The 18,176-nt window shown below is 46.8% G+C and overlaps 1 protein-coding gene across 1 annotated transcript in view; it reads left to right on the top strand.

Moving 5' to 3' along the window:
- The first annotated feature begins 2,044 nt into the window (after nt 1-2,044).
- Nucleotides 2,045-18,176, top strand: part of MAP3K14 (mitogen-activated protein kinase kinase kinase 14) — a 21,043-nt gene continuing 4,911 nt past the window's right edge. The window contains exons 1-14 of the mRNA XM_031063637.1: nt 2,045-2,317; nt 2,866-2,934; nt 5,198-5,408; nt 5,523-6,119; nt 7,113-7,250; nt 9,339-9,468; nt 10,352-10,483; nt 10,929-11,033; nt 12,105-12,268; nt 13,255-13,405; nt 13,981-14,331; nt 15,558-15,664; nt 16,939-17,083; nt 17,612-17,712. Coding sequence (XP_030919497.1) covers nt 5,259-5,408; nt 5,523-6,119; nt 7,113-7,250; nt 9,339-9,468; nt 10,352-10,483; nt 10,929-11,033; nt 12,105-12,268; nt 13,255-13,405; nt 13,981-14,331; nt 15,558-15,664; nt 16,939-17,083; nt 17,612-17,712 — 2,271 coding nt within the window. The 5' untranslated portion in view covers nt 2,045-2,317; nt 2,866-2,934; nt 5,198-5,258. The remainder of the gene's footprint in view (nt 2,318-2,865; nt 2,935-5,197; nt 5,409-5,522; nt 6,120-7,112; nt 7,251-9,338; nt 9,469-10,351; nt 10,484-10,928; nt 11,034-12,104; nt 12,269-13,254; nt 13,406-13,980; nt 14,332-15,557; nt 15,665-16,938; nt 17,084-17,611; nt 17,713-18,176) is intronic.

Raw genomic sequence — 18,176 nt, 5'->3', positions numbered from 1 at the left:
ACCTGAGTCACACATTAAACTGCCTGAGCTCTGCCCGGGTCGAGGCCGTTGCTCACAATTGCTGCCTCGGTCTCTTTGAGTCTGCAAGTGAGGTAGAACTTTGTTGACTTTAATCTCAGTTATGTTTCCTTGTTATTCTTTGCCATTTTAGAGGGCAACAAGGACTTGCAGTTTTGTCGCTCCCCTCTCTCTGTTCTCCTTTGACTCAGCCAAGGAGGGACTGGTAGAATTATGTATTTTTTGGCCATGGGGATTGGTTTGCCCTGAAGGACCTTGAAGGTGAGGGGAGGGCAAGGAGAGACAGAGTTAATGCAAGTCAGGAGAGAGTGAGGATAAAAATAACCCTGAACTTGTCAGTTTGGTCACTGGTGGCTGGGTTAGTCATCTGGCAGGCTCTGCTCCTGCTGCTCCAAGGGATTATTTTACAGCACTGAGAATTGACATAATTTCTGTAGAGGAGAGGGAGCGGGACGGCCGTAATGAGTGGGATACTGTCATCAGCACTTCTTTTGCACAGCAGCTGTTCTCTGTTTGGCCTCTGAATGTGGTCATTGTTGACTTTCCTTGTATACCTGCCAGGTTGTTAGGTGACTCACAGCACCAAGGTTCATGCACTTGGCTCCCAAATGCCTCCCCTTTTCCTTGGTGGTCCTTCAGGCATGGAGCACCTACTCATTTTTTCATTTTCCTGATTCATCTTTGTTGCCAGGAGCCTGATGGAGTAAATGTCCTGTTGCCCCAGTCAGCTGCTTAAGGTGGGGAAAAAAGGAAAAGGGAAAGGAAAGGGAATGAGAATGGGAAAGGAAAGGAGAGAGAAGAGAAAGATTTGTGCAGATTGAAGCTGATGAGCCCCAAGATGTGCTCCTGTAGTGGTGCTGATATCTGATTTTCTGGCCTCTGTTAAAATGTCCCTCCTTGTCCTATCTGGGTTTGTGCTGCTTAACATCCATATACATTGCCCAAGGTTTCTGAATTTCTATGGGTGGTTTAAGGGTGGAAATGTTCATTTTAAAGTTTTGCACTGGTACGAGGAAGGGGTCTCTGCACTTAAGGGGCAACAGAGCATATCCTGGTTTATAAGGAAACAGCTGGTTTAACTTCTCCAGAATCCAAAATGAGGGGATCAGGGGCTACACCAAAGCTGTATTCCCCAGGGGCTCGTGCTGTGGGGAACTCCTCACTCTCCACATTGCTGATTTTCACCCCTGGGTATCCCCATCCTGTCCCTCAGTGCTTTGCTTCCATGCAGGTTTATGATTCCCCCTTTCCATCCCCAGCTCTCTTCCACCTTCCCCTGTGCTGGGACTTGTTTGGAGCTCCATTTGTGTTCCTGTCATTCACAGTCTGTGCTGATCCCCTCCCCAGCATTCAGGAACAGGGTTCCAGCACCATCACTGTCCTCTATCCCACCCGAACTTCCATGGATCCTGCACTCTGTAAACAGAGCTCCACTTCTGATGGGCTTGAGCAAGGATTGCAGAAGTTGCTGGTGATGTAGAGGAAGGAGGGAGCGAGGGAGGATCTGTGGATGAGCAGGTTGGCTGTTGAGCCTGGCTCCATTGAGGAATGGCTTTGAGGATGACTGAACACAGGGAAAAAAGGAATTATTTGGGTTTATGGCCATTCATGTGGTGTGAGAGCACAGTGTCATTCCCCCCAGGTGCACTCTAGGGGAACTTTCATATCTTCCCTTTTCCTGGGGATGAACATTCTTCCTGTTTAGTGATATGGGAGTTCCTCCTTCTCCTTGGTTTCACTGTTTATATTTAAGGGAATATACCAAGAATTAAATTTCTCTGAAACCTGTGTGGTTGCATACTTTCAGTCCTGAGAATGTTGACTATTCAGATCTTCAGTGGTCCAAGTCAGAAATCGAGGACTGATGCTCCAGGGTTCTTCTCCAGCTCAGAACATGGTCAGCACCTTGATTTGAATTATTTATTAATTATGATACCTTCAGGAGCCTCCTGTTTCTCATGAACTTGAAGCTGCTTCTGTCTGTGAAGGATTTTGACAAGTGTTTTGTTTTTCTGTTCTTGCTCAGTGTCTCCCTGAAGCTGGGAAATGGCTGTGATGGGAATTGCATGCCAGGGAGCTCCTGATCCAGCAGTCAAGCACAAAAAGGAGCTCACGGCTGCTGAGGGGCTGAAGGAGACAGTGAGTGAAAAGCAGAGCAGTGTTTGCAAAGTAGAAGATTCAAAGAAGGCCATCTTTCACAGTCAGTGGAAAATCCTGAATGATGTAATCACCAGAGGAACAGCAAAAGAAGAAACAGAAGGAGGCTGTGCATCAATTTCTATTATTGCCCAAGCAGAATGTGAGTAGCAGGGCGGGCTGTGCTTCATTGAGAAAAAGGAATGTGCAGAGAGGGATGAGATTTCACTCCCTCGGCGCTCCTGGAGAGCTGAGGCCACATCTATTTGTAATCCCAAGTGGGGTGGAGCTGATGACACATCCCAGACTCTATTTAGGAAGCTCATGAAATCTCCTAATAATGTGGCAGCATCCACTGAATAAAGCATAAATAACAGACCAGCATGAGACCTGTGCACCCCAACCAGATCTGTGTCCTGTGGGGCACCTGTTCTTAGCTGACTTCTGAAAGGGGTTTAAAGGAGGGGATAAAGAGGAGGAAACCAAAGTAAAGCTCATCTGGGAAAGAGCTGGGGGATCAGGAGATAGCTGGGAAGCGTCCTAATTGTGGGGGAGGAAGAATGCAGTGTGGGTGGTGTGACATGACTGTGCACTGATTGTCTGGATCACTCATTTAGCACAGTGGTAGAGCTGTTTGAGTCCAGTTGTTACTAGGAGAGACTTTGCCTGGTTTAAGACGAGTGATGATCCTGTTTTTTTTTTTCCCCACAGGTGAAAACATCAGGAGTTCAGCCCCACTTTATCAGAGAGATCCTTTATTGCCCACAGTAAACGTTACAGGTGAGAGACCTCTTAACACAAACACCCCTCTTCACTGCTGTTTTCTGACTTGTCCTTGTTCCAAATCACCCTGGCTCTCTGCACTTAAAATATTTTTCCAAAAGCACTCCTGTTGGAATTACCTCTTCAGTCTGAGGCCTGGTAAGAATGTGTCTTTCCCAAAACATCTTCCTATCAGGAAAAAATACAAGTTTAGGCACAAACCACTTGAAACACCTTGCATTGTTTTATTGGCAATGCCTGCAGATTTACTGCACTTGTAGCCTTCTGGCTGTTTCTGGATGGTCAAATTTCTTTTGAAATGACTGATTTTTTTTAAAGTTCATAGGCTTGACGTAGAAGGATCCAAGGAGAAATTTCAGTCTTTTTTAACTGAAACTGTGTTGATGCTTTTGAAACTGTTACACCATCTGCTGAAAAGCTGTGTGAAACCTGGGCTGCTGCTAGAAGGAGCCCTCAGAAAAGGGAACAGCTTAATTTCTTGGAAGGATAAAAGGGGATGAGAGAACCTTTGCTTAATGACAGGATCAACAACAGAAGTTGTGAACACAGAGAAGCTGCAAGTGGTAAAAGGGACAGTGACACTTGTGGTGGACAAGTGCAGGCCTGGGAATTGCTGTTCTGGAGTCAGCTGGGAGTGAGGTGCTTGTTCTCCATGAAGAATATCTTCCTGTTGGGGCTCATCCTGGAGCTTTCTTACACACTGGAGCCCTGTCAGGCAGCCCCAGTGCCCTGAAATGGGTGACTGGGGTACAGAATTAGGTGCTGCCTGTTTGCTGGTGGCTTCAGACACCTTGTGGGGTGTGAGGTTTGACACTGCCCAGTGGCTTTAGGATGTGGTTCTATGGACCATCTGAAGAAGTGCAAAGTGACCCATTTCTGAGGGGTTTTATGTGGGATCTGGGGTTTTCTGGGATGCACACCTGCTGTGTATTCAGGCTCAAGGCACTGTGCAGATGCCATCAGCCAGAACTCTACTTATGGCATCTTTTAGCACTGAAACACCAGACTGGGGTTTTCTGGGATGCACACCTGCTATGTATTCAGGCTCAAGGTACTGTCCTGATGCCATCAGCCAGAACTCTACTTTTGGCATCTAAAACACCAGGAAAAGATGGAGAGAGTGGCTGTGCCCTGCATCACTGATCAGGAAAGGCAGAGAAATGTATCAGAACTGCTCTGAGTCAATGGAACAATTGCTTCATTTGAAGATCAAAAATCTTGTTTTCTCTTGGAGCTTAATTTTAAAAATCTAACTGCCATGATTGGTATGGAATCATAGAATCACAGAATGCTTCGAGTTCAAAAGAACCTTAGGGACTGTTTCTTTCTGACCCTGAGTAACTGCAGGCAAATATCCCTCTTGAGAGTTCATCTCTTTGTGCAGACCCCAGCTGGGGTGTTGTGTGTATCTGTACACATTCTTAGAAATCATGTTGTAGTTTTGGGCTTTACAAGCCAGCACATTTTAGCTTTTTGAAGCTGTTTTATTTGAGTGCTCTTAGTCATCCCTCTTCTCTGTGCAAAGCTCTTTTCCTTCAAATTAGAGCAGGCATTGATATTATGAAAACATTTATTAATTTTAATAATTTTTAAAATAGACTGCATTTATCCATCATCTCTGTGTTCACTAGAAATCAACCACAAACAGTCTCAGAGCAGCTTGGAGACTTGCAGTGCTTTCCCCTCTACTTTGCTATGTTCAAAAAAGAGACATAAATGAAAGCTGGAGAGGGACTTGCAGTGACAGGACAAGAGGAATGGCTTCCCCATGCCAGAGGACAGGGTTAGATGGGATATTGGGAAGGAATTGTTCCCTGGCAGGATGGGCAGGCCCTGGCACAGGGTGCCCAGAGCAGCTGGGGCTGCCCCTGCATCCCTGGCAGTGCCCAAGGCCAGGTGGGACAGGGCTTGGAGCCACCTGGGACAGTGGAAAGTGTCCCTGCCACAGCAGGGGTGGCACTGGGTGGGTTTAAGGTCCCTTCCAAGCCAAACCATTCTGTGACTGTACATTCCAGCCTTGTTCTTCCAGAATTTGTAAACCCTGGGTCACTTTAATGTTTTGCCCCCACACCCCAACATTTCTTTTATACAAAGCCAGAGGTGCTGCTGGGCCTTGACCTTCTACTTACTCCTACTAGAAGTCAAGAAATTGTGTTTTAGCTCTCTGTTGAGTTAGCAGAGTTGCTAATTTTCCCTCTGTGGGTTGGAGGTGCCCTGTGAGCTGCCTCATCTCAGAGCCCTGCTGTGCTCTGCCTTGCAGCAGCCGCTCGGACAGCCTCGATCACATCCCCAACAATGTGGCCCACGCCACGGAGGGCAGGATGGCACCCACCTGGAGAGGGAGGCACCGGGGCAGGGCCAGGAAGAAAAGGCACAAGAAAAGATCCAAGCTGAAAGGACAACCTGTGGCTGCTGGCAGGAGAAGTCCAAGAACTCCAGAACAGGAGAGCTGCACCCCAATTCCTGTCCAGGTGAGAATCTTCCACCTTCCTTTTGTACTGTCCCTGCAAACTCCTAACAGCTCTTGGGTGAATTTTGGTGGCTATACTGAGGTTCCTGCTCAGCTGTTTGGTTTTGTTTTCTAGGAGGATGAATCCCACCAAAGCACTCTTTACAGAAACAGTTTTTGGGTTCCTGAATTTAACAAGGACTTGGGCTATGATCCACTGCCTTTTGAGAAGCCTGCCCATGCCCCTTTTTCTGTGGGCAAACTCCATTCCCCAAGGAGCCAGTACAAAACTGAACTGCACAAGTTGATCAGCCCTATTCAGTGCCTTAATCATGTTTGGAAACAGAGGGACACTGTTCCCCAGCCTGAGACTCTCCGTCCTTTCCCCTACAACATCCTTCCCCCCCATTTCCCACACGTGGACAATCCTCTCCGTGCCATGAAGCAGAATGCTCTGGACACATACATCCATGGTGACCTCAACTATCAAGACAGTCACTTATCTGGCCTAAACTTAGAATATAATTTCACCAAATGCATCAACCAGTCCGTGCAAACCAGTTCTGACAAACTTTCTGTGGAAGAATATTTGGTAGATGCCTTGAAGGGGAGTGTGAGTTTTGGAGAACCACAAAATTTAGCCAGCCTGGCCAAGACGTGGAGAGGAGGTGGGCTGGAGCTGAAGGAACAATTCCATGAAGCAAGTGAAAATGAAGGCGTGCTGCTGAACGAGGTGATCTGAGCCACTCTGGGGTGTGGGAGGCTGAGTTTCTCCTGGGCTTTGGGAGAGGGATAATCTGTACCCATGTGCTTGCTTCTAAAACTGTGATTTCTAAATGGTTCTGGATCTGGTTGGAGCTGCCAGATAACGATGCAGGGTTGTTTTCTGCAGGAATTCAAGCCTTGCCTGTCTCAGACTGCTGGCTCCATGCTGTGCTCAGTCACCAGACATGCAGGCCTGGCTCTGAGCAGTGGTTCTGTGCTTAGTCAGTGTTCAACCATGTCCTCTGTTTGCTGGGGAAGAGCCCAATCTGTTCAGCCAGGCTGCAATATTTATTGGCTCTGGAGGAGCTGGAGTGTGACAGAAACCAGGGCTGAGTAGAAGGGGAGGTGCAGGAGGCCAGGCTGTGCCTCTGCTGGGACCAGCAGCTCCTGCAGTGTCCCACAGGGCCTGGGCACAGAAATGCATTTGAATCCTAGGGATGTGATTCACTTCTTCTGAATTCCGTTTTCTCTCAACACCTTAAAGTCCTCCTGGAGGATTTCCCTGGGGTCAGTGTGACCCTGTCAGTATGGTCTGTGGAGCTCAAGGTGTCCCTTACCTGCCTGAACGTGTTCACACTGACACCTAAGGCACAGTCTCCATCTACTGACTGCAGAAAAGCTTTCACAGTGTCAGAAAAGCATTTCGTCACAGGAATCTGGGTTAGTTGTAGGATTCAGCTTTGTAGGGAGAAGGGAGGAACACAGAGCTCCAAAGCCATCCGAATCCTGGTGGCCTTTCTTTACAGCAGTGGGGTGCACTCAGTTAGATCCAACAGAGCCCACAGAAATCAAGCAGGTTTATCCTGTATGGTTTCATCTCAAGCCTGTGACAGAAGTAATCTTGTACTGAGATTTCTGGAGAGGTGCTGTGGTATCTGTCCTTGTGCTACTTCTGAGAATGTTGATCTCCATGCAGCTCAACATTTAAACGTCTCTTTCCTTGTTTTTGTTGGACTTGCAGAAGCTGAAGCCGGTGGATTACGAGTACCGAGAAGAGGTTCACTGGACCAAGTGCCATGGTTCCTTGGGCATTGGCTCTTTTGGGGAGGTGTACAAGATAGAGGACAAGCAGACAGGATTCCAGTGTGCTGCCAAAAAGGTAATTCTGTGTGAGAGAAAGACACAAGACAGCACATGGAGAGAAATCTCTTCCCTCTTTAGGGCCTGGTACAGTCACAGTGAAGTGCTGTTTTTGTGTCCAAGGAAAAACTTCAGGGTAATGGCAGACAGAGAAGCAGCTGGAGGATCTGTATGTGCACAGGGGCCAAGATCAGCAGCCAGAAAAAAAAGCTTATTTGGCTTTAAAGTGTGCTGAAAGGGATCCTGGGTGCTGAGGCAAGAGTAGAGCTGTCTGAATGATTGTGAGTGACTGCGGGGGAGCAACAGCTGCGTGGGTTGTCTGTTATCTGACTATTCTTATCTCAAACCATGTCTGGTGTAAGTGGTTACATGGCAGGTATTTATTTCCTTGTTGAAAAAGGAATAAAGTAGGAAAAACCCAAGGCAGGCAGTAGGATCTGAAAACAGAGCTTTAATCTCCTCAGTGTCAGCTGCAGTGCTGGCACATTGTTCTGAGGTGATGCTGCTCCAGATGCAGCAAAGGATGTGTGTTTTTCCAGAAGCTGGCTCTATAATCTGTTCTGCTCCAGGGTATGCCATTGTCACATGATGTAGGAAGTGTGTGGAATGTAACTTGGATCAGGACATTGATTTGTGGGCTGCTGAGGGGGCATCAGGGGTGCAGACAGAGGGATAATGCAAGGAGATGAGGAAAATGTAAACTATTTGATTTGAACTTACACTTGAATACTTTCATCACCTCTGTGAACTGATGTTTCTCACATTACTTCACTAGAAAACTTTGTGTGGGAAGTGTTTGCCTTGAGTACAAAAATATTATGTGCAAAAAGGAACCATAACTTTCATTTTCCAGTTTAAGATGTTCACTTTCCCCCCCATTTACACTGGGCCCAGCTTGCTGTGCTCCCTGTGGAAAGGTGTAAGAGGCAAGACAAACCAGGGTGTGTATTTATTTAACCATTTCATAACCATTCATTTGTCAGCTGTAGAAACAAACATCTCTCAAGCATGTAGAAAATTAATTCCTGTTCTGCATCCTCACAGTTCAGGTGTGAAATCTTGTGGTGACACAACCAGATTGTTTCCTGTCAGTGTGTAGCTATTTAAATGTATTATCCATTTGGCAAATCCACAGTCTTGGGAGGAATAGCTGTTCCTTGTGGGGTGTATTTTCAGGAAGGAAGATGGTTGTGCTGAAAAGGGAAACATGAAAGTAGGAGAAGCTGAAGTCTTTCAAAATGTCATTTCCCCCCCACCTAATTACTGAAGGATAAATGATGGTTCTTTATATCAAAAATGCATCTTCTTAGATCACACTCTGAAAGCAGAGAGTTCTAACATGCAAATTGGACACTTTTCTATGCTCTATTTAATTTTCCATGAATAACTGTCTGCAGTTCCTGCTGCCTCCCTGTGACAGGAGGCCTCTACCTCACCTTCTTTCACCAGACTTGGTGCTGGAAGCACCTGCTCTCCAAATTCTTGAGATGAAAGAAAACCAGCTATAGCTGGATTGCTGACAGAGAAGAAACATGATGCATCTTTTTCCCACCAGAATCTTCATGACTCATGTTTTCCTTCTGGACTTCAGCAAATTCTTGTTTTATTTAGTTTGGCTGAACTTATTGAATAAAGTTTTTCTTTAACCATTTGCAGGATGAACACCACCTAACAAGGTGATCATGCAGATCACTTCTTGTGGACATATTTTGTATTCCCTCCTTTGGGGGAATACAAACTATCCCTCTTTTGGGGGAGTTGAATTTTTGCCAAGTTTTGCACCATCCCCAGGGCTTTTTTTGCCTCAGTTGTCAAAATTATCCTTTTACTGAGACAGAAATTACCTTCCTACCTGTAATCTGGAGTTATTGCAAGCTGGCATCTCTTGTGATGAATTTTCACTTCCCTTAAACATTGAGGGTTCATCATCCCGAGCGTTCCCACTTCTTGCTGCACTCCCCGAGTTCTATTCAGGAAGATCACAGAATTAAGTTTGGAAAAGACCACCAAGCCCAGTTAACCCATCTCTGCTGTCCCACAGCCACCAGAGAGGGACAGTTGTGTGAGGTTCCCCCCCAGGATGGCTCAGTTTTCCCTGTTCCTGCAGGTGCAGGTGGAACATTTCCGTGCCGAGGAGCTGACGACGTGCGCGGCCGTGAGCAGCCCCAGCGTGGTGCCCCTGTACGGTGCTGTCAAGGAGGGTCCCTGGGTCACCATCTTCATGAAGCTCATGGAGGGTGAGCAGGACACCATGGCAGTGCCCAGTGCACATTGACCTCCTTTTCCTCCTGCCCCAGTATGAATCTGTTAGTTCCTCAATGCATCCTGGTGTGAAATCCCCAGTGGGTTGGGATGGGTGTGTGTAAAACCTGCAGTGGGGGGAATGATTCCCAGTTCTGCCTTATTCCAGTTCAAGGTGTCTCTTTCACACAGCTGGAGCTGGTTTGTGCTTCCTGGTGGTTTGCAGGACACCAGTGGGCCTCGTTGCCCTGGCTGTCTAAGCAAACTTCAATGATTCCATTGCCTGGTGCTCTTTTTCTGGCCAGAGCCATGGAAAACAGGCTGTGAACCACGGGAACCCAGTGGGTTGGGATGGGTGTGTGTAAACCCTGCAGTGGGCTTGCTGTGGGGGGAATGATTCCTAGTCCTGCCTTATTCCAGTCTCTCTTTCACAGTAAAACACAGCTGGGGCTGGTTTGTGCTTCCTGGTGGTTTGCATGACACCAGTGGGGCTCGTTGCCCTGGCTGTGTAAGCAAACTTCAATGATTCCATTGCCTGGTGCTCTTTTTCTGGCCAGAACCATGGAAAACAGGCTCTGAAGAACGAGTGGTGGTCAGTAACACCTAGAAATGCCTGTTCTGATCACAGAGCACTTGCTTTTGCTCCAAAGCAATGCTGTTAAACTGACTCTAAGCAAAAAAAAAAAAACATGAACAAGGCCTGGTTTTGTGGGCAGCAAAAACTCTGGGTATAAACAAAAGGAAGAGAGCCATGTGTGGAAGATAAGTGCTGTCAGACCTGGAAGATCCCATTTTTTCAATGGAAACCACCAGGAATGCTAATGATGCTGGGGAGAATTTAAGCAAAAGATAACATGGACTCTCTGGATTCCTTCCTAGGTGGGTCATTAGGGCAGCTCATTAAACAGAGTGGCTGCCTGCCAGAGGACAGAGCCCTCAGCTACCTGGGCCAGGTGTTAGAGGGTCTGGAGTATCTTCATGCTCAAAACATTCTCCATGGAGATGTCAAAGGTAGGAAAGTGTTTGAAGTACCTTGTTCTTCCCTTTTCTTAGAAGAGGCAAACTGCCTGGAGATCAAATTATGGGATCTACTTACTAAAGTTTTGGGATCTACTTACTAAAGTTTTGGGATCTACTTACTAGATTTTCAGATCTATGTTTGAAATTAGAGTTTCCCTTGGTTCCAGACTGCTGGGAATATCATATTTGTCACCTCTTCTTGTCACCCCGTGGGTCTGCCAAGCTGCTTGCCCAAGCTGGCCCACCACTGGGCTACAAGAATCTCCAGGGCAGGTAATTGGTAGTTTATAAGAGATAATTACAGCTTTGTACTTGCTTAAGACAGTGACAGGAGAAATAAATCCTTTGGGCTTAGGAAATTGTAGTTCTATGTGCTTTTGAGTGTTTTTCTCATCTCCTGATGCAGAGTAAACTAATGGAACCCTTCTCTTGGCAGCTGAGAACGTGCTGCTGTCAGATGATGGGAGCAGGGCCCTCCTGTGTGACTTTGGCCACTCTGCTCACCTGCACCCAGATGGGCTGGGAAAGTGCTTGGTCACAGGTGAGGTTTTGCTGCTGCTCTTCTGAGGAATTGCCCTTCTGACTCATCCTCTCTCCTGAACATTTACATGTGGCTGATTTGCAAGCAACTGCTCGGGGTGTCTCATTTATTGGTATTACTGTGAGGCATCCCTCTGACAGCCAAAATGACCTGAAATTTGGGAGGTGATGGTCCTTGTCTCCCAGGCTAGAAGGGTTTTTGTAAGATTGTCAGCATGCTGCATTCAGTCCCAGCATTCATTTTGTCCCTGCAAGAAACCACACTGAAACTTTAAAGTCCTACTGAAACTTTTTGTGCAAACTCACTGAATAGTGGTAAAGAGTCCTGATCTCCACTAAAGAAAATTCGTTTTTTTGACAATTAAACTTAACCATGCTTCTTCATGCAGCTGTTGAAAGAGAAGGGTATATTTTCTGAAGTCAAGCTGATGTTTTGCCTCCCAGATTTGCTTACAAGGGAAGTTTAATTCCTATTCTGTGTATAAGGGATGGGTCTGAGGGGGAACAGCTTCTGAGAACACACAGTGCTGCTTTTTGGGTTAAGGTAGAGCCCTTCCACTATGGAGAAAAGCTGGGAGAGCTCAGATTGTTCATCCTGGAGAAGAGAAGGCTCAGGGGAGACCTCAGAGCCCCTTCCAGTGCCTAAAGCAGTTCCAAGAGAGCTGGAGAGGGACTTGGGACAATGGCCTGGAAGGACAGGGCAAGAGGAATGGCTTCCCACTGCCAGAGGGCAGGGTCAGATGGGATATTGGGAAGGAATTGTTCCCTGTGAGGGTGGGCAGGCCCTGGCACAGGGTGCCCAGAGCTGCTGTGGCTTCCCCTGGATCCCTGGCAGTGTCCAAGGCCAGGTTGGATGGGGCTTGGAGCAGCCTGGGATAGAGGAAGGTGTCCCTGCCATGGCAGGGGGTGGCACTGAATGAACTTTGAGGTCCCTTCCCACCCAAACTACAAAGCTGACATGTCTCACTTCAGCTGAAAAGAGAGGGATTCTGCCTTAGGCCTCCTCCCAGTGGCACTGGAGCAGTTAGTTGTCTTGCCTGCATGCAGTGAGTTTTCTCCTGGCTGGTTTTAGGGAACTACGTGCCTGGCACAGAGACCCACATGGCCCCCGAGGTGGTGATGGGGAAGCGCTGTGACTCCAAGGTGGACGTGTGGAGCAGCTGCTGCATGATGCTGCACATGCTCAATGGCTGCCACCCCTGGACCCAGTACTACAACCACCCTCTCTGCCTGAAGGTGAGTGCCCCAGCCTCTGTGCAGCTGAGCTGCCAGAGCTTGTTACTGCTGGCCAGGCAGCACTCACCTGGAGGTGGGTGGCTGGGAGCCAGCTGGGCATCTGACAGTGTTGGAAAGGATGAAAGTTTGACAAGAAAGCCTCACAGATGCTTAGCAGAAAGATTTTTTAAATGTAGAGTCTGATGAAGGAAGAGAGATGGAAGCAAGTTTTGAAATAGAAGAAAAGAATTGCTGAGCCAGTCTTGCTGGATACCCTTTGCCTTCTTGGTTATGTTAGTTAGAAGGGGTTTTTATGACTTAGAGCAAAGGATAAACCCACCTCAAACAAGAAGATGTTTTTACCAAGCAGGAAGATAGCACAGGCAAACAAGTAAATAGAAAAAAAGTTTCAGAATTTTCCACTGCAAGAAAACTGAAAAACAACTTCCAGCTTAAACTGTAATGTACTAACTTGTAGTGATTGGAGAACAGTAACATGAATATGGTAATTACAGTAGTTATGATGGGCTATAGATAAAAGTTAAGGTATAGATTGGTTCTACTGTATGAAGATGCTCAGCAAAGAAAAGTATAGAATGCATTGTAACCTAAACCAAAGGCTGTCCAGGCCTGCCTGCAGCTGGAGCTGGCAGCTGTAGGCACAGCTCTGCCACCCAGACTGCTGGAACGTCTTGGATGGAATAAACTGCATTTTGGAGAGCCACCTGGAGTCCTGCATCTCTCATTTAGGCTCTTACATGACAGGATACCAGCCTTGCTCTGGGAGCTGAGCATTCCCTGTGCTTGCTCTGCTTGGGCTGTTCTTCCATGCCCTGCTCATAACTTGGGTGTGACTTTTGAGCCATTCAGCTGTAATAAAATTACTGTTCAGCTCTCACTTAATGCTTTCATTTCAGTTGGAAACGCTGTCGGGGTGGGAAGAACCTTCCTGAAATCAAATTAAGCCTCTCTGGTCTAACCTCTTTCACTTCCTGTTTGTTACACAGATCGCTAAAGAGCCGCCTCCTCTGAGGGAAATTCCACCTTCCTGCAACCCTCTCACTGCTGAGATTATTAAGCTGGGGCTGGAGAAGGAGCCTCTGCAGAGGGCGTCTGCATCAGAGCTCAAAACCAAGACCAGCATGGCACTTGAGGAAGGTAGAAATGTCCTGATGCAGCTGAACCTTTGCATTCCCACTGAGAGAGCTGCTGGTGCTGCTCCTTTTGGAAGGGCCAGTCTGTTTTATTGTCCAGTATATCATTTTCACAGCCTTGATGCATATTTTGGGTTGATGGCTTCTGCCTGCAGCCAAGTGTTTGTCACCCAAATAAATGATAATTTCCTGTGTGCTGTCACATGCTCTTCTTCCTTCTCTGCTGAAGGAGGGGAGCTCTCTGTGGGTTTGTTGAGGGCTCCTGTCAGCTGAAGCATCAGCTGCACCAGGAGAGCCTGGTGTGCAGCACAACTGCAAGCAGGGTTTATTGCATCCTTAGCTGTAACTCATACTTGTGGTTCAGTCTTGCCCCTGACACATCACTAATTTATTTCAACTTAATCCTGCTGAGTGGTTCTGTAATACAGCAAGAATTTGTGGAGGTGATCTGGTTTTATCTTTTGAAGAAGCTGGGCATTTTGCAGCAAATGCACTTCAAAAAATTCTTACAGCAAAGGAAGATTTTACCTCTTTTATTGCTTTATTTGATAATGTTTGTATCTTTTTTTTTTTTTGTAGTGGGAGGTGTGAGAAGCCCTTGGAAAGGTGAATACAGAGAGCCCAGACATTTCTCTTTGAACAAAGAAAACAGTGCACAGACATCCCTGTCCCCCACAGTGAGCCCAGTTTCTGAGATTGGTTCTGACCCAAAACTGTCAGTCAAAGTTTCCTGTGGCAGCCCACTCCTACCACCTCCATCTCTGGAGCAAACAGAGGAGGTTGAGGGACCTCACTGGAATGAGGGCAAGGAGTTACCTGAGACCTGTGATCCCCCACCCCTCTCCTCAACTCCTCTGCCCCTGAAGAGCTGCAGCCACGTGGAAAGAGCCACAACCATTTCAGAGCAAGAACTTCAGCAGCTGGAAATTGGTGAGCACTGGGCTGGGGGAGGAATTCAGCTCTTTTTGCTTGAGAGCAGGATAAAAATACAGCTGCTTTCTCTTGGCTTGTTGACAGTTATTTTTGGGTTTTCAGCTTGGATGTCATTTTGCTCATAGTTCCTTTCTCATTACACAAATTGCTCAACCTTCCTTCAAACTACCAAAACTAATAGTTCTTAACCAATTAAATGTGCCACAAAGGGAGTGAACAGAATTTCCTTCCTCCTGAACAGGGGGGAGCCTTCTGAGAGAGGTGCAGGAACCTCTTGGAAAGCAGCCTGTTTCAGACTTGTGCTTGTTTGCACTGTGTAAACAGTGTCAGAATTCCAACTTCATCTGCAATTTTAGGTTCAAATTTTTTTTTTTTGTTAATTGAGGTAAGCCAGGATAAAAAGAAAGGAATGGCAGATGTCAAGCAAAGCAGTGCAGTTAAAATCAGCCTGCAACTGTTTAGTTCTGGGCATTGGAAAACCTACAGCCATGAGCCAAGGAATTTGGTTACAACAGCAATCCAGAGTTTGAAAACCAGCAGTAAATTCAGTGTAGAAATCAGTGATTTGTCCAGTTCCATTGGCCCAGTATAACTCTACATTTCACTTCTTTTTTCTCCCATATTTTCTAGTCTTTTTGAGTGAATTGAAATAAATGAGGAAGAGAATGGTTTGAATTGTAACCGTGTCAGAAAACTGGGGAATTTTAGGGCTTGCTGATGGGCAGCTTCTTTCTCAAATGGCTTTGGGTCTCAGCAGCATTGTAAGAGCTGGTTATGTATGGGATATCTGGATATTATCAGGAATATTTGCAGTATTTGTAAGTACTTGTATCCAGATAAGAGAGTACAAACCTCCAGATGCTTGTGAGAGCTGAGTACATGAGTTTGACTTTTCCCTGATAATGTGGATTGATCTAAAGTGGCATCTCACAGGAGACGTAAAGGCAAGAACTGGTAAATTTAGGATACTATTTTACATGTTGTTGCACAATCCATCCCCTCTTGGCCCAGTTTCCCGGTGTCACAGTGTCCTGTGGCCTCTGCATGGCAGAGTTGTGTGTTGGGCTTTGCTGCCACCAATATGAATGTTCATTAAATATTGCTGAAGAAGCTTTGGGTATTAATTGCAGAGCTGTGATTAGAGCAGGGAGGCATGGAGGGAAACATTGGAAATGTCTCCCTGAAACTCTGGAAATGTCTCCCTTCTCTTCCTTTTGCTGCAGAACTGTTTCTGAACAGCCTTTCCCAGCCTTACTCTCTGGAAGAGCAAGAGCAAATGCTTTCATGCCTCAGCATTGACAGCCCCTTTGTGTCAGATGCCAGTGAGAAGGTGAGTGGGGATGGGTGGGGGTGTCTGGCTGGCCCCCTTGGCAAAACTGGGACCTGTGACCAATGAAAATCTGGATTTTTTCACCTTTGCTGCTGCTTTTTGACACCCAATTTGCTGGGAAGAAAGTTTTGCTCGTGCCCCATGGGGTGTTGAGGGCTGTAGCTGTGCTTTGGTTCCCTGTCCAGCATGGACCCTGTCCTCCAGAGGCTTTCCTGTGCTGTATCCTCACCTGAAGCTTCAAGAGTGTGGATACAGAGAATCTCAGCAGCCTCAACCCTGCCTGTGCAGGGGGAGGAGCTGGGGAAGCAATGATGGAAGTAGGAGCTGCACCAAGCAGCTGTGCAGGGTCTTCTTCCTAGCCATGGCCACCAGTGGGAGGTTTAGGGAAAGACCAGGAGAGGGGGACAGGAAAACAGAGACCCAAATCTTGGATATTCATTCCCAGATCTATTCTCCATGAATTTATTTTAACCCTTTGATAGTAATGAATACATAGTCTGGGATATTTGCCAATTTCAATTAGATTGAAATTAGCTCTCTCTGGTGTTCCTAAGGTGGGGAATACCAGTGAGGAGCACTGAACAGGCCTTGTTGGACCAGGGAAGGACAAAAGCCCTTCAATCACAGTTTTCAAAGACATTGAGTCCCCAATTTGTGCAGGAGTCAGTTCTGACTGGGAGCAGCTTTGTGTCCTATTTCTGTCTCTCTTCTCAGTCTTCCAGTGCTTTTTGAGGAGGACTGAGGGAGTTCTGCACAGCTCAGCTGTTGACACACACAGTGTGCAGTGTGGGATCTGACTCTGCTTGGTTTTTCCCACTAACACCTACACCATACCTGTAACTTGGTTTTGACTGGTTCAGACCTCTGTGCTGGTGTCAGATTGACTGGGACAGTACAGACCCTTCCCAACAGTGCAGCAGCATAGGGCCTATGGTTGGTTTTGTACAGTGAATTGTTTTTCCTGGGTGTTTCTAATGTCAGTAAGTGACAAATATTTTAACTGATGTTTAATTCTCCTTCCAGTCAGTACAACCCCTCTTTTCTCACTCAGCTTTTCAGCTCATTATTGATTTAACTATTGGGAATATCTGATAATATCTATAGTATCTGTTGCACTGCAATCCCAGATGGCACATAAATGTTGATTAAGGCCCAGCCTTAAATCAACTGTGGCTTGATTTCCACCTTTTTCCTCCTGACCTTATTTTAATGCTCATCTCCTGCCAGCTCATTTTCTTTCAGAACCTTAGATAATCTTCTGCTTATTCCTACAGAACTCCATGAAGGCTTCTCAGAGCTTGAGGGACACCATGAGCTCTGGGATCCATTCCTGGAGCAGCCAGGCAGAGGGGCAGAGCTGCAGCTGGAACAACCTGCTGAGCCGCAGCCGGCACACGGACACCCCCAGCTGCTTCAACGGTGGGTCTGCCTCCCCCAGCAGGGAGAAATGTTCAGAAATCACTTCCTCACTATCTAGACAAGCTGGATATGGAGTTTTTCAACTCCTTTTGTCCTTCTGTTGCTGTGCCAGCACAGATCCACCTAAAGATGGTTTGTGAGGAGGCCCAGTCTGCCCCTGTCACAGATGGGTCTGTGCAGTAAAATCCAGGGAAGTTTCTGAGCACACACAGAGCCTGTGTGCCCTGGTTCAGGCAGCCTCCATGTGCAAGGAATGTTTTATAACCACAAATATCCACCCAGAATTTTGAGGGCATATTGTGCAAATTAATCCATCCCTTCAGCTGCTTTCTTGCTAAATGCAGCTCTGCTCTGTGAGTCATTGCTGTCTGCAGCAAGCTCCATGCTCAGCAAAAGACCTACATAAATGAAATTCTTAATGACAAAAATGAGTTTTTCCCCATGTGTGTGCCTTGTCAGTCAGTTTTGCTGTGGGCTGTGAGGTCCTTGTGGCTCAGCAGAACTTAAAGAACCTCTTGTGCATTCCAGGAGTGAAAATCCAGATCCAGTTGCTAAGTGGAGAAAATTTGCACATCAGAGATTTCCACAGGACAAAGGTGGGAGACATTGCCACGGGGATAAGCAGCCAGGTGAGACACAGACTGGAGCTCAGTGCATCATTTGAGGAATGATTTCTTCCCTCATAACCCCTGAATGCCAGAGAGACCCAGGAGTGGTTCAGGGATCCCTAGGACAGCTTTAGAAGCACAACCTCAGTGCTGCTGTTGTGAGTGTGGTACCAGAGGATGTTTTCTGAATCACAGAATCATTAAGGTTGGAAAAGACCTGCAAGATCATCAAGTCCAACCTTTGACCAAATCCCACCAGGCCCACTAAACCGGATTTCCAAGTGCCACATCTACTCATTTTCTGAACCTTTTCAGGGATGGTGATTCCAGCACTGCCCTGGGCAGCCTGTTCCAATGCTTTTCCACTCTTGCAGTGAAGAAGTTTTCCCTAATATCCAGCCTAAACCTAGTACCAAATTTGAATTGTAAGCCAGTTCCAATTGTCAGTGACCACAGGGATCTATATCTTAGAATATAGACATTCT

This window comes from Geospiza fortis, unplaced genomic scaffold (assembly GCF_000277835.1).
Source record: "Geospiza fortis unplaced genomic scaffold, GeoFor_1.0 scaffold373, whole genome shotgun sequence".
In the NCBI taxonomy this organism is placed as follows: domain Eukaryota; kingdom Metazoa; phylum Chordata; class Aves; order Passeriformes; family Thraupidae; genus Geospiza; species Geospiza fortis.
Note: the sequence above shows the minus strand (reverse complement) of the source record. Positions and strands in the feature narration are given on the sequence as shown.